This window comes from Gekko japonicus, unplaced genomic scaffold (genome assembly GCF_001447785.1).
Source record: "Gekko japonicus isolate JY-2015 unplaced genomic scaffold, Gekko_japonicus_V1.1 scaffold1148, whole genome shotgun sequence".
NCBI classification, from domain to species: domain Eukaryota; kingdom Metazoa; phylum Chordata; class Lepidosauria; order Squamata; family Gekkonidae; genus Gekko; species Gekko japonicus.
Genome location: NW_015177047.1, coordinates 63,606 through 79,431, shown reverse-complemented (window position 1 = coordinate 79,431; position 15,826 = coordinate 63,606). Strand labels below are relative to the sequence as shown.

At 47.5% G+C, this 15,826-nt stretch overlaps 1 protein-coding gene across 1 annotated transcript in view; it reads left to right on the top strand.

Annotated features, from left to right (window-relative positions):
• The window catches only part of LOC107124600 (hydrocephalus-inducing protein homolog), a 105,213-nt gene that overhangs the window by 77,770 nt on the left and 11,617 nt on the right, over positions 1-15,826 (top strand). Inside the window, exons 15-17 of the mRNA XM_015428090.1 lie at positions 3,914-4,058; positions 5,016-5,171; positions 11,230-11,382. Coding sequence (XP_015283576.1) covers positions 3,914-4,058; positions 5,016-5,171; positions 11,230-11,382 — 454 coding nt within the window. The remainder of the gene's footprint in view (positions 1-3,913; positions 4,059-5,015; positions 5,172-11,229; positions 11,383-15,826) is intronic.

Sequence of the window (15,826 nt, the reverse complement as noted above, 5' to 3'; positions counted from 1 at the left end):
ATCCACGTTTGAAGGCCAAAGTTAAATTTATTATAAAGCGATGGTTAGATCAGGAACACAAGAATTGTTAGGAATGACTACAGACCCCAAAGGGAAACATAATAAAGGAACTTGAACCAGGTTAGGACCAATGAGTCCAATTCCCGCTGGCGGGAATGCAGATAAAACTAGCACCCAATTCCTTGGGAACACAAGGGTTCTACAACATAAACACAAGTTCAGTTCTCAGGCATGAGATACATAATAAGCAAAGCAACGCCATAACTCCATCCCACCTCCAGCTGGTTGACCTTGAGCAGGTCCGCAGATGTAGCAAGCAAAAGAAAGTAAACACCTACACAGGAGGATCCAGGGGGGGGGGGGATGGACAGATTACAATGTACCGTTTAGAAAAGAAACACCACCCTATGGCAGCTTGCTGACATCTAGTCCCTCTTTCAAGCCACGACCAGAAAAAAGAGGGAAGGATGGGAGGGTGAAGGAACATTGACTATCTTGGCTTGGCCTGGTGGGGAAGCCATGTTCACCTCAGGCAATGGCACCTTCCCCCTTGCAAGCCTGCTTGCTTGCACATGAGGGCTGATGCTTCTCTCTCTCTGGCTCTGTTCGCACATCTTTCACAAAGCATTTGAACATTTGCCTAGACAGTCACCTTGCTGAGTTCTTTGCATCATCCCAGGTGAGCATCTGGCTCAGTTTGCTGCCAAGGAAGTCTGCTAATAGCTTCAGAGGCAAAGGTCGCCTGTCAATGGGCCTGTCTCACCTCAGTGCTCAGGATGGGACAAGCATGTGCCCAAAGAGCAGCAGAATGACAGTCCACTGACAAAAAAATGTTTAGGGCCCTGGTGTCAGTGTAAGGAAGGTTTATGATAACCCATTCAAAGTCAAAGGATACTTGAAATGGGATAAAACAAAAATGAGTCTTTTAGCATCTTAAAGATTAAGAAGAGAAGAAATTGTATTTATACCCCGCCTTTCACTATCCAAGGGAGTCTCAGAGCAGCTTACAAACTCCTTTCCCTTCCCCTCCCCACAACAGACACCCTGTGAGGTAGGTGGGGCTGAGAGAGCTCTGACAGAAACAGCTCTTTTTCAAGGACAGCTCTTATCAGAACTACAGCTTGCCCAAGGTCATCCAGCCAGGTGCAAGTGGAGGAGTGGGGAATCAAGCCCGGTTCTCCCAGATTAGAGTCCACGCACTTAACCACTACACCAAACTGGCTCTTAACAGTTCAGCTTTTGTGGGGCTCGACCCCACGTCAAGAATGGGGAAAGAACAATAGAAAATGGAAAGAAAAAATTGTGGGCCCATCAGTCTGTGGCATTTTTATGCAAAACTCAGAAGTGTTTAAGAAAAGAACATTAATGACAGCTGTAATTGGGGATAAGCAAGGTCACCTATGTATGTCAAGCATTTTAACACCTGGAGTGGCTTAGGAGGGTATCAGCTCTGTTTAATTTCTAGTCGATGCAATCAAACCTACTGATCAGTTGTAAGCCTGCTGAGTATATCTGTCTCCCTCTGGCCAAAGGTTCACTTCATGTTAGAAGAAGAAGAGAGACGAGATTGGATTTATACCCCGCCCTTCACTTGGAGTCTCAGAGCGGCTTACAAACTCCTTTCCCTTCCCCTCCCCTGTGAGGTGGGTGGGGCTGAGAGAACTCTGACACAAACTGTTCTTTTTCAAGGACAGCTGTGCCAGAGCTTGAGACTGACCCAAGGTCACATCAGCAGGTACAAGTGGAGGCGTGGGGAATCAAACCCGGTTCTCCCAGATTAGAGTCCGCGCACTTAACCACTACACCAAACTGGCTGACAGAGTGGGCTTTAGACCACAAATGCTGATGCTTCAACAATTCTGTTAGTGTTTATATGCCTTTTTGTTTTTTACTGTAATGGACTATGATGGCGACCCCCACTTGAATTGGATATGGGATAAGACGTCTTGAGACTGAAAAAGGTGAAGCCTTGCTGTGCTGCAGAGTGAATGAATGATGTCTGTGGCTGCAGTGTGAGGCAGACTCATCAGCTGGATACATCTGGTTGATGGTTTGTGGAGACATACGAGCAGCTGTGTTCTGAAGGGCTCAAGAGAAACAGATGTGACTCTGGGCTTGTGGGCCATGGGGAGCTGTCTGTCAGGGACCCTTTTGGTGCAAAGAGTCTCTCAGCCTGCCATCATTCAGAGGCAGCAAACAGTGCGTGTGCCACGGAAGCAGAAGATTAATTTGTTTTCAAGATTCTGTGTGGACTCTTTAGCTGTGTTATTGTACAGCTGAGCGGGATTACAGAGGCAGTTTTGCAGGGTGTGTTGTGAGGGATTCATATTTACAATCTCCTATGGGATTAATTTTTCTCTTTTTACATTAAAGCAGCTGTGAGCTGGTGATTAGGATTGGAGCCATGGTGCTGCTATGGGGCTGGGGGAAGGGGTGTTGAGAAGTACAAGAAGATGAATCTCTGCCCCAAGGAGCTTACAGTCTAAACACTGGCGTAGGAGGCAAAAAGGGAGGAGAGGGAGATGGAGGCAGGGAAGAAGTGGGAGATTTGTTCCAATAATCACACATGTTGGATTTGGGGGAAGGGCACTAAAGGTTGTTTCTAAAACATTGTGTATTTTGCAGCATGTGTGTTTGCCACAGTCAAACATGGTAAGTTTGACAATCAATTAGACATGAGCTGAAAATTGGATCTGCTCAGTTTGGCACTGAGTGACTCAAAAGCCTATTGTACAGGATTGTACCAGGTTTTTAAATCAAAACTGCACATGTGCAAAAATGCTGCCTATGCAAACAGATCAGCAGCCATGCATCTACTTAAACACTGAACAGTAGGATGTTTTTAAATTCAGCATTTATTGATGACTGGTTTATATAATTTGTGACTGATTTAACTGTTTAAAGAATTGCCTTCTTAGTGTCTCAGCAAGAAGAGGAGTGGAATAGAGCTCAGTTGGGTTGTGTGAGAATGCAAAAATCTGATCATGCTGTTGGGAAAGAACATGGTGAAGCAAACTGCCAAATAGCTGTGAACAGGTCAACAAACAGATTATCAGTTCATCAAAAATTTGGCTCCGTGTTCGTAACTGGCGAACAGGGCGTGAGCTGAACCAGTGGGTGTTCAAGCATCCCTTAGATAAAGCAGTAATCCCCAGCATGGTGTACAAGGTCTCCATGCTGCCCACTAGTGTACTTCCGCATGCCCTTTTCCTTCTTCCCCAAAGCAAAGAGCCAATTTTAGCTTTCCTTCAAAGAAGAGCAGAGAGCACTCTGGGCCAGAGCCTAATTAGTGAGAAGTGTGAAGTGTTACATTCCTTTCACAGAGCATGCCCAGACTTCGGTGTGTTAACTTACAGATGAAAGCCTGATCCAGTTAAAACAACAAACAAAGCAGTTGAAGTGGGTTTGGACACTCAAGATCATCTGTGTCCTGCAGAGTAATGTAACAAACCAGTGTTTGTGTCTCTGCATTTGCAGCAGCAATGAAGGCAAAACTGACAATCCTTGCTGTGTGGATGCACACTTGGAGTGCTGGGGTTTTGCTCTCGTGCTTTTGATGCACACACCTCTGTCTGCTCCATGTAGCACTTCATGCATCTGATGAAAGATTCTGCTACAATAAATGTGTTAGTCTTTAAGCTGCCACAAGACATCCCGGGCTCGCAAGAAAACTGTAAGTTGCTAACGGTTTCAGGGTGAGAAATCTCCCCGTTCTTGGGCACTTATTGATAGTGATGGAAAATCCGCAAATTGAGAGCTGTAACAGCTTCATTTTATGTTCACTTTCAGGGGGTGTTTAAAGTCTGTGAGTTGCTCACGTGGGCGATAAGGCTTCACCTGACAGTGCTAACTGTGTGGTTCTCTGCCCTCAAAGGTCACTTTCTCTATTTATGTGCTTCATTTAATTGACTAGATGCGTCACACCTGCCCTGCACGTGGCTAATCCCACCGTGAATTTTGGACGTTGCTTCCTGAAGTTCCCCTACCAGCAAATGGTGCATCTCATTAATGATAGTGACCTGCCAGGATGCTATGGCCTCCTCCTCCAGGTTTGTGCTGTTGTTAACTGTGCTGCCGCCATACGGTTGTGCTTGCTGGCTGCAGAAGGGGCGTTTCAGATCCAGACTGATCTTAGGTTGCCAGGCTGGGTCCCCTAGCACATTGTCATGTTCTAGTACAGTAAATGCGTTGAAAGCAGTGAACACCCCATTAAGGTCAGCTATATTGGATTAAATGTAAAGAAATCATTTGCATTGGAAGTACAGAAGCTTTACACAGTATCCCTGACCCTCCATATCCTCTAGGGGTAAATGGTGTTCAAACGAATTACAAATATGACCTGACTCTTGTGGTAACAATAGAAGGAAATTTTACTTACAAAAATAGAAGCAAATCAATATTCATGCAGGTGCATTTAATTTATTGTGAACTGATTAACTTCCAAAAAGGTTAACTTGCTGCCACTCCAAGCCCAGGGAAGAGAGAAGGTCCGATATAAGATGAAAAAACAGAAGGCAAACAAAGGCCAAAAAGGCTCAGCATGTGACTGATGAGAGGGTGGGGCCAACTGCCAAGTGTAACCGAGCAAGAGAATTCCCTTAACTCTTTCTTTTTTCTTTCCCTCCCGGATCCTCTTGCATGCAGAGTTACAGTATCCACGCAAGCAATGGGTAGGGTGGGGACAAGAGAGGGAAAATGGCAAGACCTGTAATAACATTTTCCTGATCCCACATGCTTGTATTTCCTGCTGTTGAATGTATTTTGAGTTCTTAAGCCTATGAAATCTTACAAAGGATTCTGAAAAAGAGTTAAATAAACAGAGTGGTCTTGTGGTGCCACAAGCGAATCTTCTTCAGAAGTGATTCTCAGAAGCCCACAAAGCCGGGTAGTGTTCTTCATTGGAGCTCTGCAAGTGAAAACCTTCCCAAGTGTTAATGGCTTTCCCAGTGAAAAGCACCAGATGGGCAGTTGTGAAGGCTGACTGTGATGCTTTTCTCTCTGTCTAGGAATATGAGAAGACCCCTCCAGTCCTGCATTCCAGTCCAGCACCTTGTGGCATCATTCCACCTCATGCCACTGTGGAAATCCCCGTGGCTCTGGAAGTCCAGGAGAGGGGGCAACAGAAAGCCATAGCCCATATAGCTATTTTTGGGAGTGAAGACCCGCCTTTGGTGAGTGAATTTTTTTTTACTCGAACTAAGGATCAGAAGGTCTCTCCTTACCTCGGGCAAAGCTCAATAAAGGTGTCTTTTGAAAAACATATGCACAGGTTCTCTGCCAGGGGTGTTTCCCTCCTGAGAATGAGTTGAATGGTTTCTTCACATCAGTGCATCAGAAAAGTTTCCTGGAGAGGGAAAAAGATGTGGATTCGCCCTGATTCAATGTTGTACCATCTTAATATTTGACACACCGGAGCAGTTGGAAATAGCAGTTGGATTGGCAAGCTTCCAAAACAATCTTGAAACGAATGTTAACAGCTCTGGCTTCCGAAAGCATCACATTTGGAAAACGGTGCGCAGTTCCTGGGGCCCTCGTCAGCATATCCTGAGGAGGGGCAGCTGCCAGGGCCCATGGCTTCTGGCAGGGCCCAGTGCTGTCAACCCCACCACTCACTTATTTGCTAGTGCTCCACCATGCTGCCAGCTGCACACACTGCTCCGTGCCTCTGGGCATAGGGCTGTAGGCAGTGGTGAGCATGGGCAGTGGGAGAGTTCACAGATGGACAGGGTAAGGAACATAGGCAGGTGGGAGTCATCTGGATGGGGGGAAGGTGAGCATGTGTGGGTGGGCTGGTGGTGGTTAGAAGGGAAGGGGGGTCCTGGGAGCTTTCTGCCTGGGGCTCCTGGTACCTGGAACAGGCGCTCCCAAATCCACATCTTTGTAATGCGTGCATGGTAATTTCAGGATGTTACATCTGAGGTCTTAGTCCTCTCTTTGAAATCTGCTCCACGGAATGCTCAGTTCACACTTTCATCTGAAAATTAGCACCAAGGTGAGGGCCATCTTCCACCTCCTTCCCTCTTTTATGAACATGACCATTTCACTTTATTCAAAGCAACAGCGAAGCAGGACAAGTGGCTGATGCTTTCCCTCCCCAAGATCTATGCCAAAGCTCTAAGAAATAATTTGTCCCCCGCAGCCGTACCGGCCGCTGCGGCGGGACTGGCGTGGCTCGCGCCAGCTCTCTGCAGACCCCCGGACAACATAGACCCCAAGGCAACAGTTTTGCCAGGGGGGGGGAACGGAAAGGGGGGTCGTCCTGGAGGCTCCCGAGAACACAAACCCCTCCCTCAGCGTCCACGAAGCTACAGGGAGAGACCAGAGAACCCGGAAAGGAGGTGGGAGGAAAGGTCCGGATCGGACCGAGTTACTCAGCGGCAGTGTTCCCTCTAAGCTTGGTTAGTGTGAGCTAGCTCACAGTTTCTTAGCCTCCGGCTCACACATTTTTGTCTTCGCTCAGGAAGGAGGGCCCCAGAGCAAACTAATTTATGCAGCGTCCAAATCGCTCACTCACAACTTTAATGCCAGTAGCTCACGGAGTAGAATTTTTGCTCACAAGACTCCACAGCTTAGAGGGAATGTTGCTCAGCGGTCAAAGGGGGAGGGAAGAGCCCGGTTGACAAAAAGAAACAGCTGGAGGGCCCCGGCCTTACCTCTACGAGTGGCAGGTGAAGAGAAGGCGAGAGTAGGTCTCAGCAGCCTGACCGGAAGTAGGCACTCCCTGGCTAGAAACGCTGAATATGACAGGGGCGGGACCACAGAAGGGGAAGCACCCGGGGATTGGAGAGCAAGGTGATGGGCAGGGGGAACTAGCCTATAGGATTTGGGGTCACAGAGAGGAGTGTCACTAAGGGATTGGGAGGGGTATAAAAGAGAGGAAGCTGAGAGGTACCAGGGAGGAAAGTCAGAGGATTTCCTAGAGAATGCAAAGAGAGAGAAAGAATGTATTACGGTGATCTATCTGAGGAAGTGTCTGAGGCGCGAAGCAACCCCCAGCGCTTCCAAATATGAGGCACCTGCTTCCTCCCGATATCCCAACACGGCTACTGGGTTTTCCGGACCTGGGGTCGACCCAGAGCAGGACATAATTAATAGTCGTGCTGTCCTGTCATGAAGAAGAAGAAGAAGAGAAGAGATTGGATTTATACCCCGCCCTTCACTTGGAGTCTCAGAGCGGCTTACAAACTCCTTTCCCTTCCCCTCCCCACAACAGACACCCTGTGAGGTGGGTGGGGCTGAGAGAACTCTGACACAAACTGTTCTTTTTCAAGGACAGCTGTGCCAGAGCTTCTGACTGACCCAAGGTCACATCAGCAGGTGCAAGTGGAGGAGTGGGGAATCAACCCCGGTTCTCCCAGATTAGAGTCCGCACACTTAACCACTACACCAAACTGGCTCTTAACAAGGCAGATTCACATTGTAATATGGGCTTTGTACAGACGTGTTCTGGGGATTCTTGATTTGGAACTTAATTCTCAGACGCATGTAGGCTCAATCCGTATTGGGACCACAGCACACAAGGTAAAGGTGCTTCAGCCTTCCCCTGTGCACTGTTTTCCTGAGCTATTTGCCCTTTGGGGAAACTTGCATGTATTGCATGTACACACAGGCTTCCCACAAAGGATCTTTTTCATGTTTGGAAAATAGAGTGTGTGTGTGTGTAGGTGGGGGAGTCTGAAGCCCCTTCTCCTAGCATGCTCTGATACTAATACAAATAGGGCCTGTGTGCACCTGGGAGCCAACCTCTGGGCACACATCTGACCTGAAGTCCTCTTGGTGGTCACATGGATTCAGTAATTTATGAGTCAGCCCTAAAGGAACCAGAAATACAAGCCTTTGGAAGTACAGCTGTTGCAGCAGCTTTTATACAATTAATGCCCACCAAGAGAGACCTGAATAGTAACGGTTCTTTAGGTCAAGGAGAACCGGCTCCGCTCTGCAGCCAGCTAGGCTTACCTCGGCCAGGTTTGTGCCATTCCCAGGGTAGATGTTTCTGAAAAAGCAGCTTTCCCCACTGCCCGCCACCCAAGGCAGGCACACAAGAAAGAATTTTGTTGATGCAGGAAATAGTCTGGCACCACGATGGAAATAAATCACCTAACACACGAGGGACAGAATTGGAAAGAACAACCAGGGCATTTCTGACGAAGCAGCCATCAAGTCTCACTGGGCGATGATCATCCTCATCCTTAATGTCCATTCTTACAATCTTTACTATCCTTGTGGAATTTCTTCTGCCCTCTCAGGAGCAATCTGTATCCATGTGTATTGTTTGTGGGGGCTGCCCTTTGAGCTAATGGGCTGTGATAGCCCATCTGTATGAATCAGAGATCACATTTGGCTGGAGCAAGCAGAAGCTTCATCTCCTGCTCTACCAGCCCACCACCTCCGTCGCCTCGCTGGTCTGGCCTGTAGTCCCAGTCATTTCAGTGCTGGTTGTGCTAACTTAACATATTGCGAGGCAGACTGCTTGGCACTGAGATCTGTCAAGGGTTCAAACCAGGACACAGCAGGGGTTGCCTCTGGAAGGATTGATGGACTGCCTTTCCCCATCAAGTCGGGCCTGAGGCAATTTATGAAACATGCTACAGCATGTCCATTAAAAACATCACTCCATCACAATCAGTTTTGGTTGTAGCGGACAGCTCGGTGAAAATGTCAGCTCAGTATGCAGCAGCAGCAGTGAAAAAAGGCAAACTCTATACTAGGGATTGTTAGGAAAGGAAATAAGATGGCCAGTATGATAATGCTCATGTATACCTCTGCTTTGTGGTCACAGATGGAATACAGTGTTGTCAGGCTCCCCCAGGGTGGGTCTGAGTCCAGAGCTGTCTCACCTTCCGGGGTTGCTTTTTGCAGGAGTCATTTTGTAGAAAAAGAGGAGCTCATTAGCATAAATTATTTGCATATGGCACACCCCCTGACATCACCAGAAGTGTGTCAGAAGGCAACACCCACCACTCAGGCTCCACTGGACTGTTTCGGATTCCTAGCTATTGGGGAGGGGGACACGCAGATCTGTCCTTGCAGAGGAGGGAGAGCTTGTAACTGAATAAAACTTGGTCTTAAAGGTGCCACTGGACTGTTTTGGGGCTGGGGCGGGGCTCTGCAACTTACCTGGCTGCTTCTTGCTCTGACTGAGGGCTGCTGGGAGCAGAGGGTGGGGCTTGTTGCATGTGCCCGCCCCCTGGGCTCTTTACTGCTGGAGCTCCGCTCCTGTGTGCTCCTGCAGGAAATGACCCCTGGCTTTTCGTTAGGCAAGTGTCCCAGGACAGAGCCTCAGAATAGAGCAAGGGGTGGTGGTGGTGGGTGTCTTTTCACCCAGCTCCCCCACTCTGCTCTGCCAATTACCTATTGCCACCTGCCAGAGAATGGGTCTGTCTTTTCCTCCCTGGCTGCCCCAGGGCATGCCTTTTAAATGCTTCCCCAAGGGAGGACCAACCATGGGCTCAACCAATCCTCTCCCCAACCCAGTCCTGGGGGGAGGGGGGACAGGCCCCTGGGTCAATGGATACTTGTCTTGGATTAGTGAGCTCACTGGCCCTTTCCCCTGAACTTCTATAAAGAAGTGGCTGCTCCGCCCAACCTCCTCTAAAAAGGTCAGTGCTGCCTGCTGTCCCTGTCCCCCGTCAGAGCTCCCCTGGGTCTCAGTGCTAGGGTCGTCTCTGGTACAAACTTGGGTTGGTTGTCTACTGCTGCTGAACACACCTCTGAGAGTCAGATGGGCTCCTTTTGGTGTGGTAGTTAAGTGTGCAGACTCTAATCTGGGAGAACCGGGTTTGATTCCCCACTCCTCCACTTGCAGCTGCTGGATGACCTTGGGCAAGCCATAGTTCTGACAAGAGCTGTCCTTGAAAGAGCAGTTCTCGAAAGAGCTCTCTCAGCCCCACCTACCTCACAAGGTGTCTGTTGTGGGGAGGGGAAGGGAAAGGAGTTTGTAAGCCGCTCTGAGACTCCGAGTGAAGGGCAGGTATAAATCCAATCTCTTCTCCTTCTCCTCCTTCTCCTTCTCTCCTCCTCTTCCTCACTGGCTGACTCCCAAGTAAACTCTATCAAGGCTACACCCTGCTGCTAGCTGTCAGCCAATTTACATGGTGTTCAGATCATGTGAAGTGATGGTATTGTTTACTCTGCTCTGGTTAGACCTCACCTAGAGTATTATGTTCAGTTTTGGGCACCACAATTTTAGAAGGCTATAGACAAGCTGGAACATGTCCAGAGGAGGGCAACAAAAATGGTGGGGGGTCTGGAGACCAAGTCCTATGAGGAAAGGTTGAAGGAGCTGGGTATATTTATCCTGGAGATGAGACGACTGAGAGGTGACATGACAACCATCTTCAAGTACTTGAAGGGCTGTCATCTAGTGGATGGTTGCCCCAGAAGGTTGGACCAGAACCAACAGGTTGGAATTAAATCAGAAGAGTTTTCGGCTAAACATTAGGAAGAACTTCCTGACAGTTAGAGTGGTTCCTCAGTGGAACAGGCTTCCTCGGGAGGTGGTGAGCTCTCCTTCTTTGGAGGTTTTCAAATAGAGGCTAGATGGCCATCTGACAGGAAGGCAGATTCTGTGAACCTAGGCAGAGAGGGAGGCAGGACGGGTTGCCTCAGTGCTTAGTTCTTGTGGCCCTTTCTTACATGCCCAGGGGAATGCTGATTGCCACTTTGGGGTCAGGAAGCAATTTTTCTTCAGGCCAGTTTGGCTGGAGATACTGGAGGTTTTTTGTCATCTTCTGGGCATGGAACAGGGATCACGGGGTGTGTGGAGGGGGGAGGTATTTGTGAATGTCCTGCCTTGTGCAGGGGGTTGGATTAGATGGCCCTGGAGGTCCCTTCCAACTCTATGATTCTATGATTCTAACTTCCCCAGTTTCAGGGCTTGCTGGTGCAGTGTGCCTTTTATGGGGCTTGCAGTCCCCTGGGGTAAGTGCACGGGCAGATATATTGACCATGGACAAGTGTACAAAGTACAGAAGAAGGCAACCAAGATGATGACGGTGGTGGAATACTTTTCCTACGAGAGAAGGCTAGAGAGTCTGGGACTTTTCAGTCTAGAAAAAATGGCTAAGGGCTGATACAATAGAGGTTTATAAATTAGGCACTGGGTGGAGAAGGTGTGTAGAGGGATCTTCCCTATTTTACTCAGTGACTCAAAAGAGGTACACTTGTGCTGAAGAACAGCAAGGTGCTGATCTTTCAATCTTTGCTGTTTCCTGTTTTTCCCTGGAGCAGGAAATCAAGCTGGTGACTTTTGGAGAAGGCCCGGTTGTTTACGTGCATCCTGCTATGCTAGATTTTGGCAGTATCCAGGTCTTAAAGGATGCCTCCAGGACACTCTACCTTTCCAATCAGTCTGTTATTCCTGCACCATTTGAGGCACAGATGGTGAGTATGAAATGTTTTCATAGCAAAAAAAAAAGTGAGTGGAGCAGCTCGTATGCCTCAGGATGGGAAATATCTGCATGTGAATGAGCAAGCAAGTGATTTCTGGTGTGCTTTGGACCTTCATTTAGGTGGTATTCCCTTCCTTCCTTTGCTTCTGTGGCCAGATCCTTTGTAATATAGTGATTGCAGTTGAGATATCTGGTGTGAATTACAAATCTCAGTAGGTAGGGCAAAGGATTCCTAAAAACTTCCTTGAGAAATCTGAATTGGAGTGCATCCACGCATACGTGTTCTTCTCATTCTCTTGCATTTGACCCACGTACTTTGGAAGAACAAGTTCTAGACTATATGAGCTAGAGAACACCTAGTTCAAATCTCAACCTCATCCATGACAAGGGGACCGCAGGCAAGCCACTTCCTCTGTCTTAGCCCCCCCATCTGTAACATGAATGATAATAACCACCTGTCCTCCAGCACTGTAATGAGTACTGAAGTAACATGCTGCAGTGCAGTTCCGTGACACAGCCATGTCCTAGCCAAGGGCATTCTTGAAAACATTGTACAAATCAATCTTCTTTCTCAGAGACCCTCACACAGTTTTCCAAGACCTGTTACTGGGGCTGCTCACTGTTAATCCTGTGGGTAATTAACAAGTATAAGAACAGAGGCGGATGTTGGAATGAAAAGGCATCTCCAGCTGTGTTCTTAACAGCTGCATTGTGCCTCCCTTCCCAAGTGCACTGCTGAGCAATTTCAGAAGTGATCATCACCCCTGTTTAATTACTGTCAGCATTCAACCAAAAGAACACTTGTGCAGTCAGTGAAACGGTCACAAGAGAGCAGCCCATTTTTTGAGTGGTTGTATATTTTCACATCGGTGGTCGTTCTGAGAAGCCAGTGTCTGATTATCTGATGGTGCCAGTGAGAATTATACAGTTTAATATGTGAACAGATCTGGAATCTTAAACCTCTGCTGGTGGAGATGGAATAACGTGGCATTTATGTAAGAAAATGATCAGTAACTGCTATCTTGACCCCATCATAGATAATTTGCTGGGATGTGACTTCAGATACTATCTGAACCAAGAACCAGTGTGGTGCTTTTCAGGGATGGCCTGAAATTAGACTGTGCTCCACCAGTGGACCACTGTCCAGCTTTTGTTGACTGCCTAGTGCTTGATGGTTGCTTGAAGTCTAGCAAAGAATGTTGGAACAAGTGAATTTTGATGCAAAGGCATAACTTAACAAGGGTACATACTCAGGTTCACTGCACATGGAATGTTGGACTCAGCCTGTGTAAACCTGGTTGAAATCTTTGCTAAGCTTCAGTTCTCCCAGTGCCAAGTCACTCTGTTTCTCTCTTTCCACTTAACCTATTTCAGGGATTTTTTTGAGAATAAAATGACATGTATGTAGCTGGGAGAAAAGCAGAGTAAGATAAAAATGTTATTAATAACTGCATGTTATGCAAGAAGTCATGGTCACTCTTAGCCGCTAGGGCAAAGCTTTGTATCTTACAGGTAAAATGGTCAAGATGCCGGCACCCTCTCAAGACACTGTAAAACATAATAGCCAAGTGAGAAGAGAAAGGGGAACTCCTTGGTCATCTGACTTTGCGGATACACCTTGGGCTTGCATGGGTGGGGAGGAGGTTGTGCATATTCTTCTTGGCTCAAAGCAGGTCAGGATGTGAATCATTGTGGAACACTTAGTAAGATGCCCCTTTTCATTTCTCGTTGCTTTCATACATTATTGTCACAAGCCTTTTTTTGTCTCACCTGTTTTTATTGCTGTCGCTCCTGAATTAGTTTTTTTCTCTCTTGCCATTTGTATATTATGTGCAGTTTTATGTTCAATTGACATAAAATCAATGTTTAAAAACCAAGTAAATATAATGGGGGGGGGACTCAGTGTATAAAAACAGTGGTGCAAAAATAAATATTCACGGGTTCAATTTACACAAGAGAGCAGCATGATCAGAACAGGGATCTCTGTACGAGGCCAGTGGAAACGAGACGTCTGAGAACACTCCTGCCACTACAGCCAGTTACGACTATGGTTGTCAAGATGGTGAGAAGGCGTCAACTCCTTTTTATTGTTAGCCAAATTGCTCCAGTCCTTAAAAATAGCAGTTGGCAAATAGGGAGCAATAACCCATGTATACAGGAGTCCTGCCCTTTCCAGTAAGTCAGAGAATAAATGCAGAGACCAAAACTTTAGTGAAATGGTTTCTTTACTGGGAGACTCACACACTTATACAAAACACAATCACACACTCAGCAATACAGATCCAAGAAAATTAGATAGAAATGGTACAGAGACATTCGCATGAGCAGGTAAATCATTGGTTGGGCGACACATACCTGTCCTGACATGATGACGTGATCCTTACAGCAGAAAAATAGTGGAGACTATAAGGGAAAAATGGGGTCATATTCTGAACCGGCAGAACACGTGGAGAGACTCTGGGCAGCGCTATACCGAGAGTCAGCAAGATGGGATGGGGTCAGGTATAGAGGAAGAGAGAGAGCATGGTGGATTGTGCTCTTTTTATACACTATTTGGACTTGGGGGTGGCCTTCACTGGCCACTTCCCCTGTCATGTCCCTAGTCCCCAGGAAGTTGCTTAGCAAAACTAGTTGCAGGAGGATGGTGGGGCTTATGGTTGGGCAATGTTGATTCTTTTATTACTAACAGTGACACCTTTAGAAGACAATAGCAGCAAATGGCCAGGGTCGTTAGGGCTGATGGCCCGATGATCTCTCTGAGTGATGGGCTTGGCAGGTTTGATGTGTCAGCCGGCTAATCCCTTTATGCAAATTGATCTTTTGTCATACTGGGCAGCCTATGTGCTGTATCTGGCAAAGGGGTGTGTGTGTGTGTGTGTGCCTGTGTACCAACAGAGGTTTCTGCTCATGGAGTCTTTGTGGAGAAGCTCAGGCTTCCCTTTGCATGGCATGGCATTCCCCTGCAGCATGCTTTTACTAGCTTCTGAGTGCTGTCTGTGGCCGGGGTGCTTGGCTCATCTCTGCTGCGTTGCAGGTGGCAGGTAACCCATGGATCCATCCTTGGTCTGGCACATCATCTCAGGTGGAGGCCTCATCTGGGCGCATGTTCACAATCCAGGCAGTTGGCATCAACTTTTGGTCACCATACAGTCCATGTTCTTGGCCCACTTACTGCACAGTCCAGTTATTAGTTATGGCTCATAAGTCCATGAGAACTTTATAAGCTCCTTACAGGGCAACATTACTCCTAATGGTCCGTGTACAGGCACACCTGCCATTTTAAAGAGCACTTTCAGATCTTTTCTTAGCCACTTGAAGAAAGGGTGGGGGGAAGGGAAGAAATCTTTCAACCCTCTAATTCTTTTGTGTTTTCAATAGATTTAAAGGAGGCTTGATCACTGGGGAGTCTCTGCTGTTGTTGCTTGTACATTTACTCATGGTGTTGGTGTTTTTAAGCAGTTCAGCTGAAGTTTTCTGCTTCTCCCCCTTGCCCCGGTAGTCACAGCTATGTGCCCATGCCTGGCATGGGCGCTCTCGATCAGTTCTTGTCTCAGGGCAATCAAAGGACTCCCACCCGCTTGCTGCCGCTTGCGGGGAGTCCCAATCAAGCCCCTTGAACTGTGCTTCTCTTTGGAAAAATTGTTGATCCGGCCAGCACACGGGAGAGCTTCCCGGTGTCAACCATTCTCATTGTTCCATGGAGATTCTGGAATCCAATGCTGACTCACTTGGTTCTGACTTCTGTTCACATCACATGTACAGCTGTAACCCCTTTTCTGGCCGGTCTGCCCCCATCATTCATCCTCAGTGCATGGTTTGCCAGGTTGTTCAGGACTGCTTTGACAAAAAATGGGCCAGGACTTTAAAATACATAGCTTGTTCAGAGCATTATAATTCTCATTGGTATAGTAAATGACTTATGTTTCTTTATATGTTATAGTGTGCATGATGCTGTACAAAGTCCAAGCAGTGCCCAATGGTCTTATCACCTGAGGGTTGCTTCTTAGACCACCTCTTGTGGTCCTAATACCAGTCTCATGTATCTGGGTTTGCCTTGAGACTGCAGAAAGGAGGGGAAAATACGTGTTATTAGCCAGAGGACTAAGGGCCACTGGCAGGTTACACTTTCTGCCTCTCAGGAAGACCTTCATGGCTAGGGGAAGATCCACCTGGCTCCTCCAGAGAAGAAGTAGATTGAGGGAGAATCGTTTCCCCCGTGTCTGCCAGGAAGAGGACTGTTCCACCTGCCGGTTGGGCTGAGGCCAATGTTCCCTCTAAGCTGTGCAGTCTTGTGAGCAAAGATTCTACTTTGTGAGCTGCTGGCATTAAAGTTGTGAGCAAGCGATTTGGCTGCTGCATAAATTAGTTTGTTCTGGAGCCATCCTTCCTGAGCTAAGAAAAAATGTGTGAGCTGGAGGCTAAAAAACTGTGAGCTA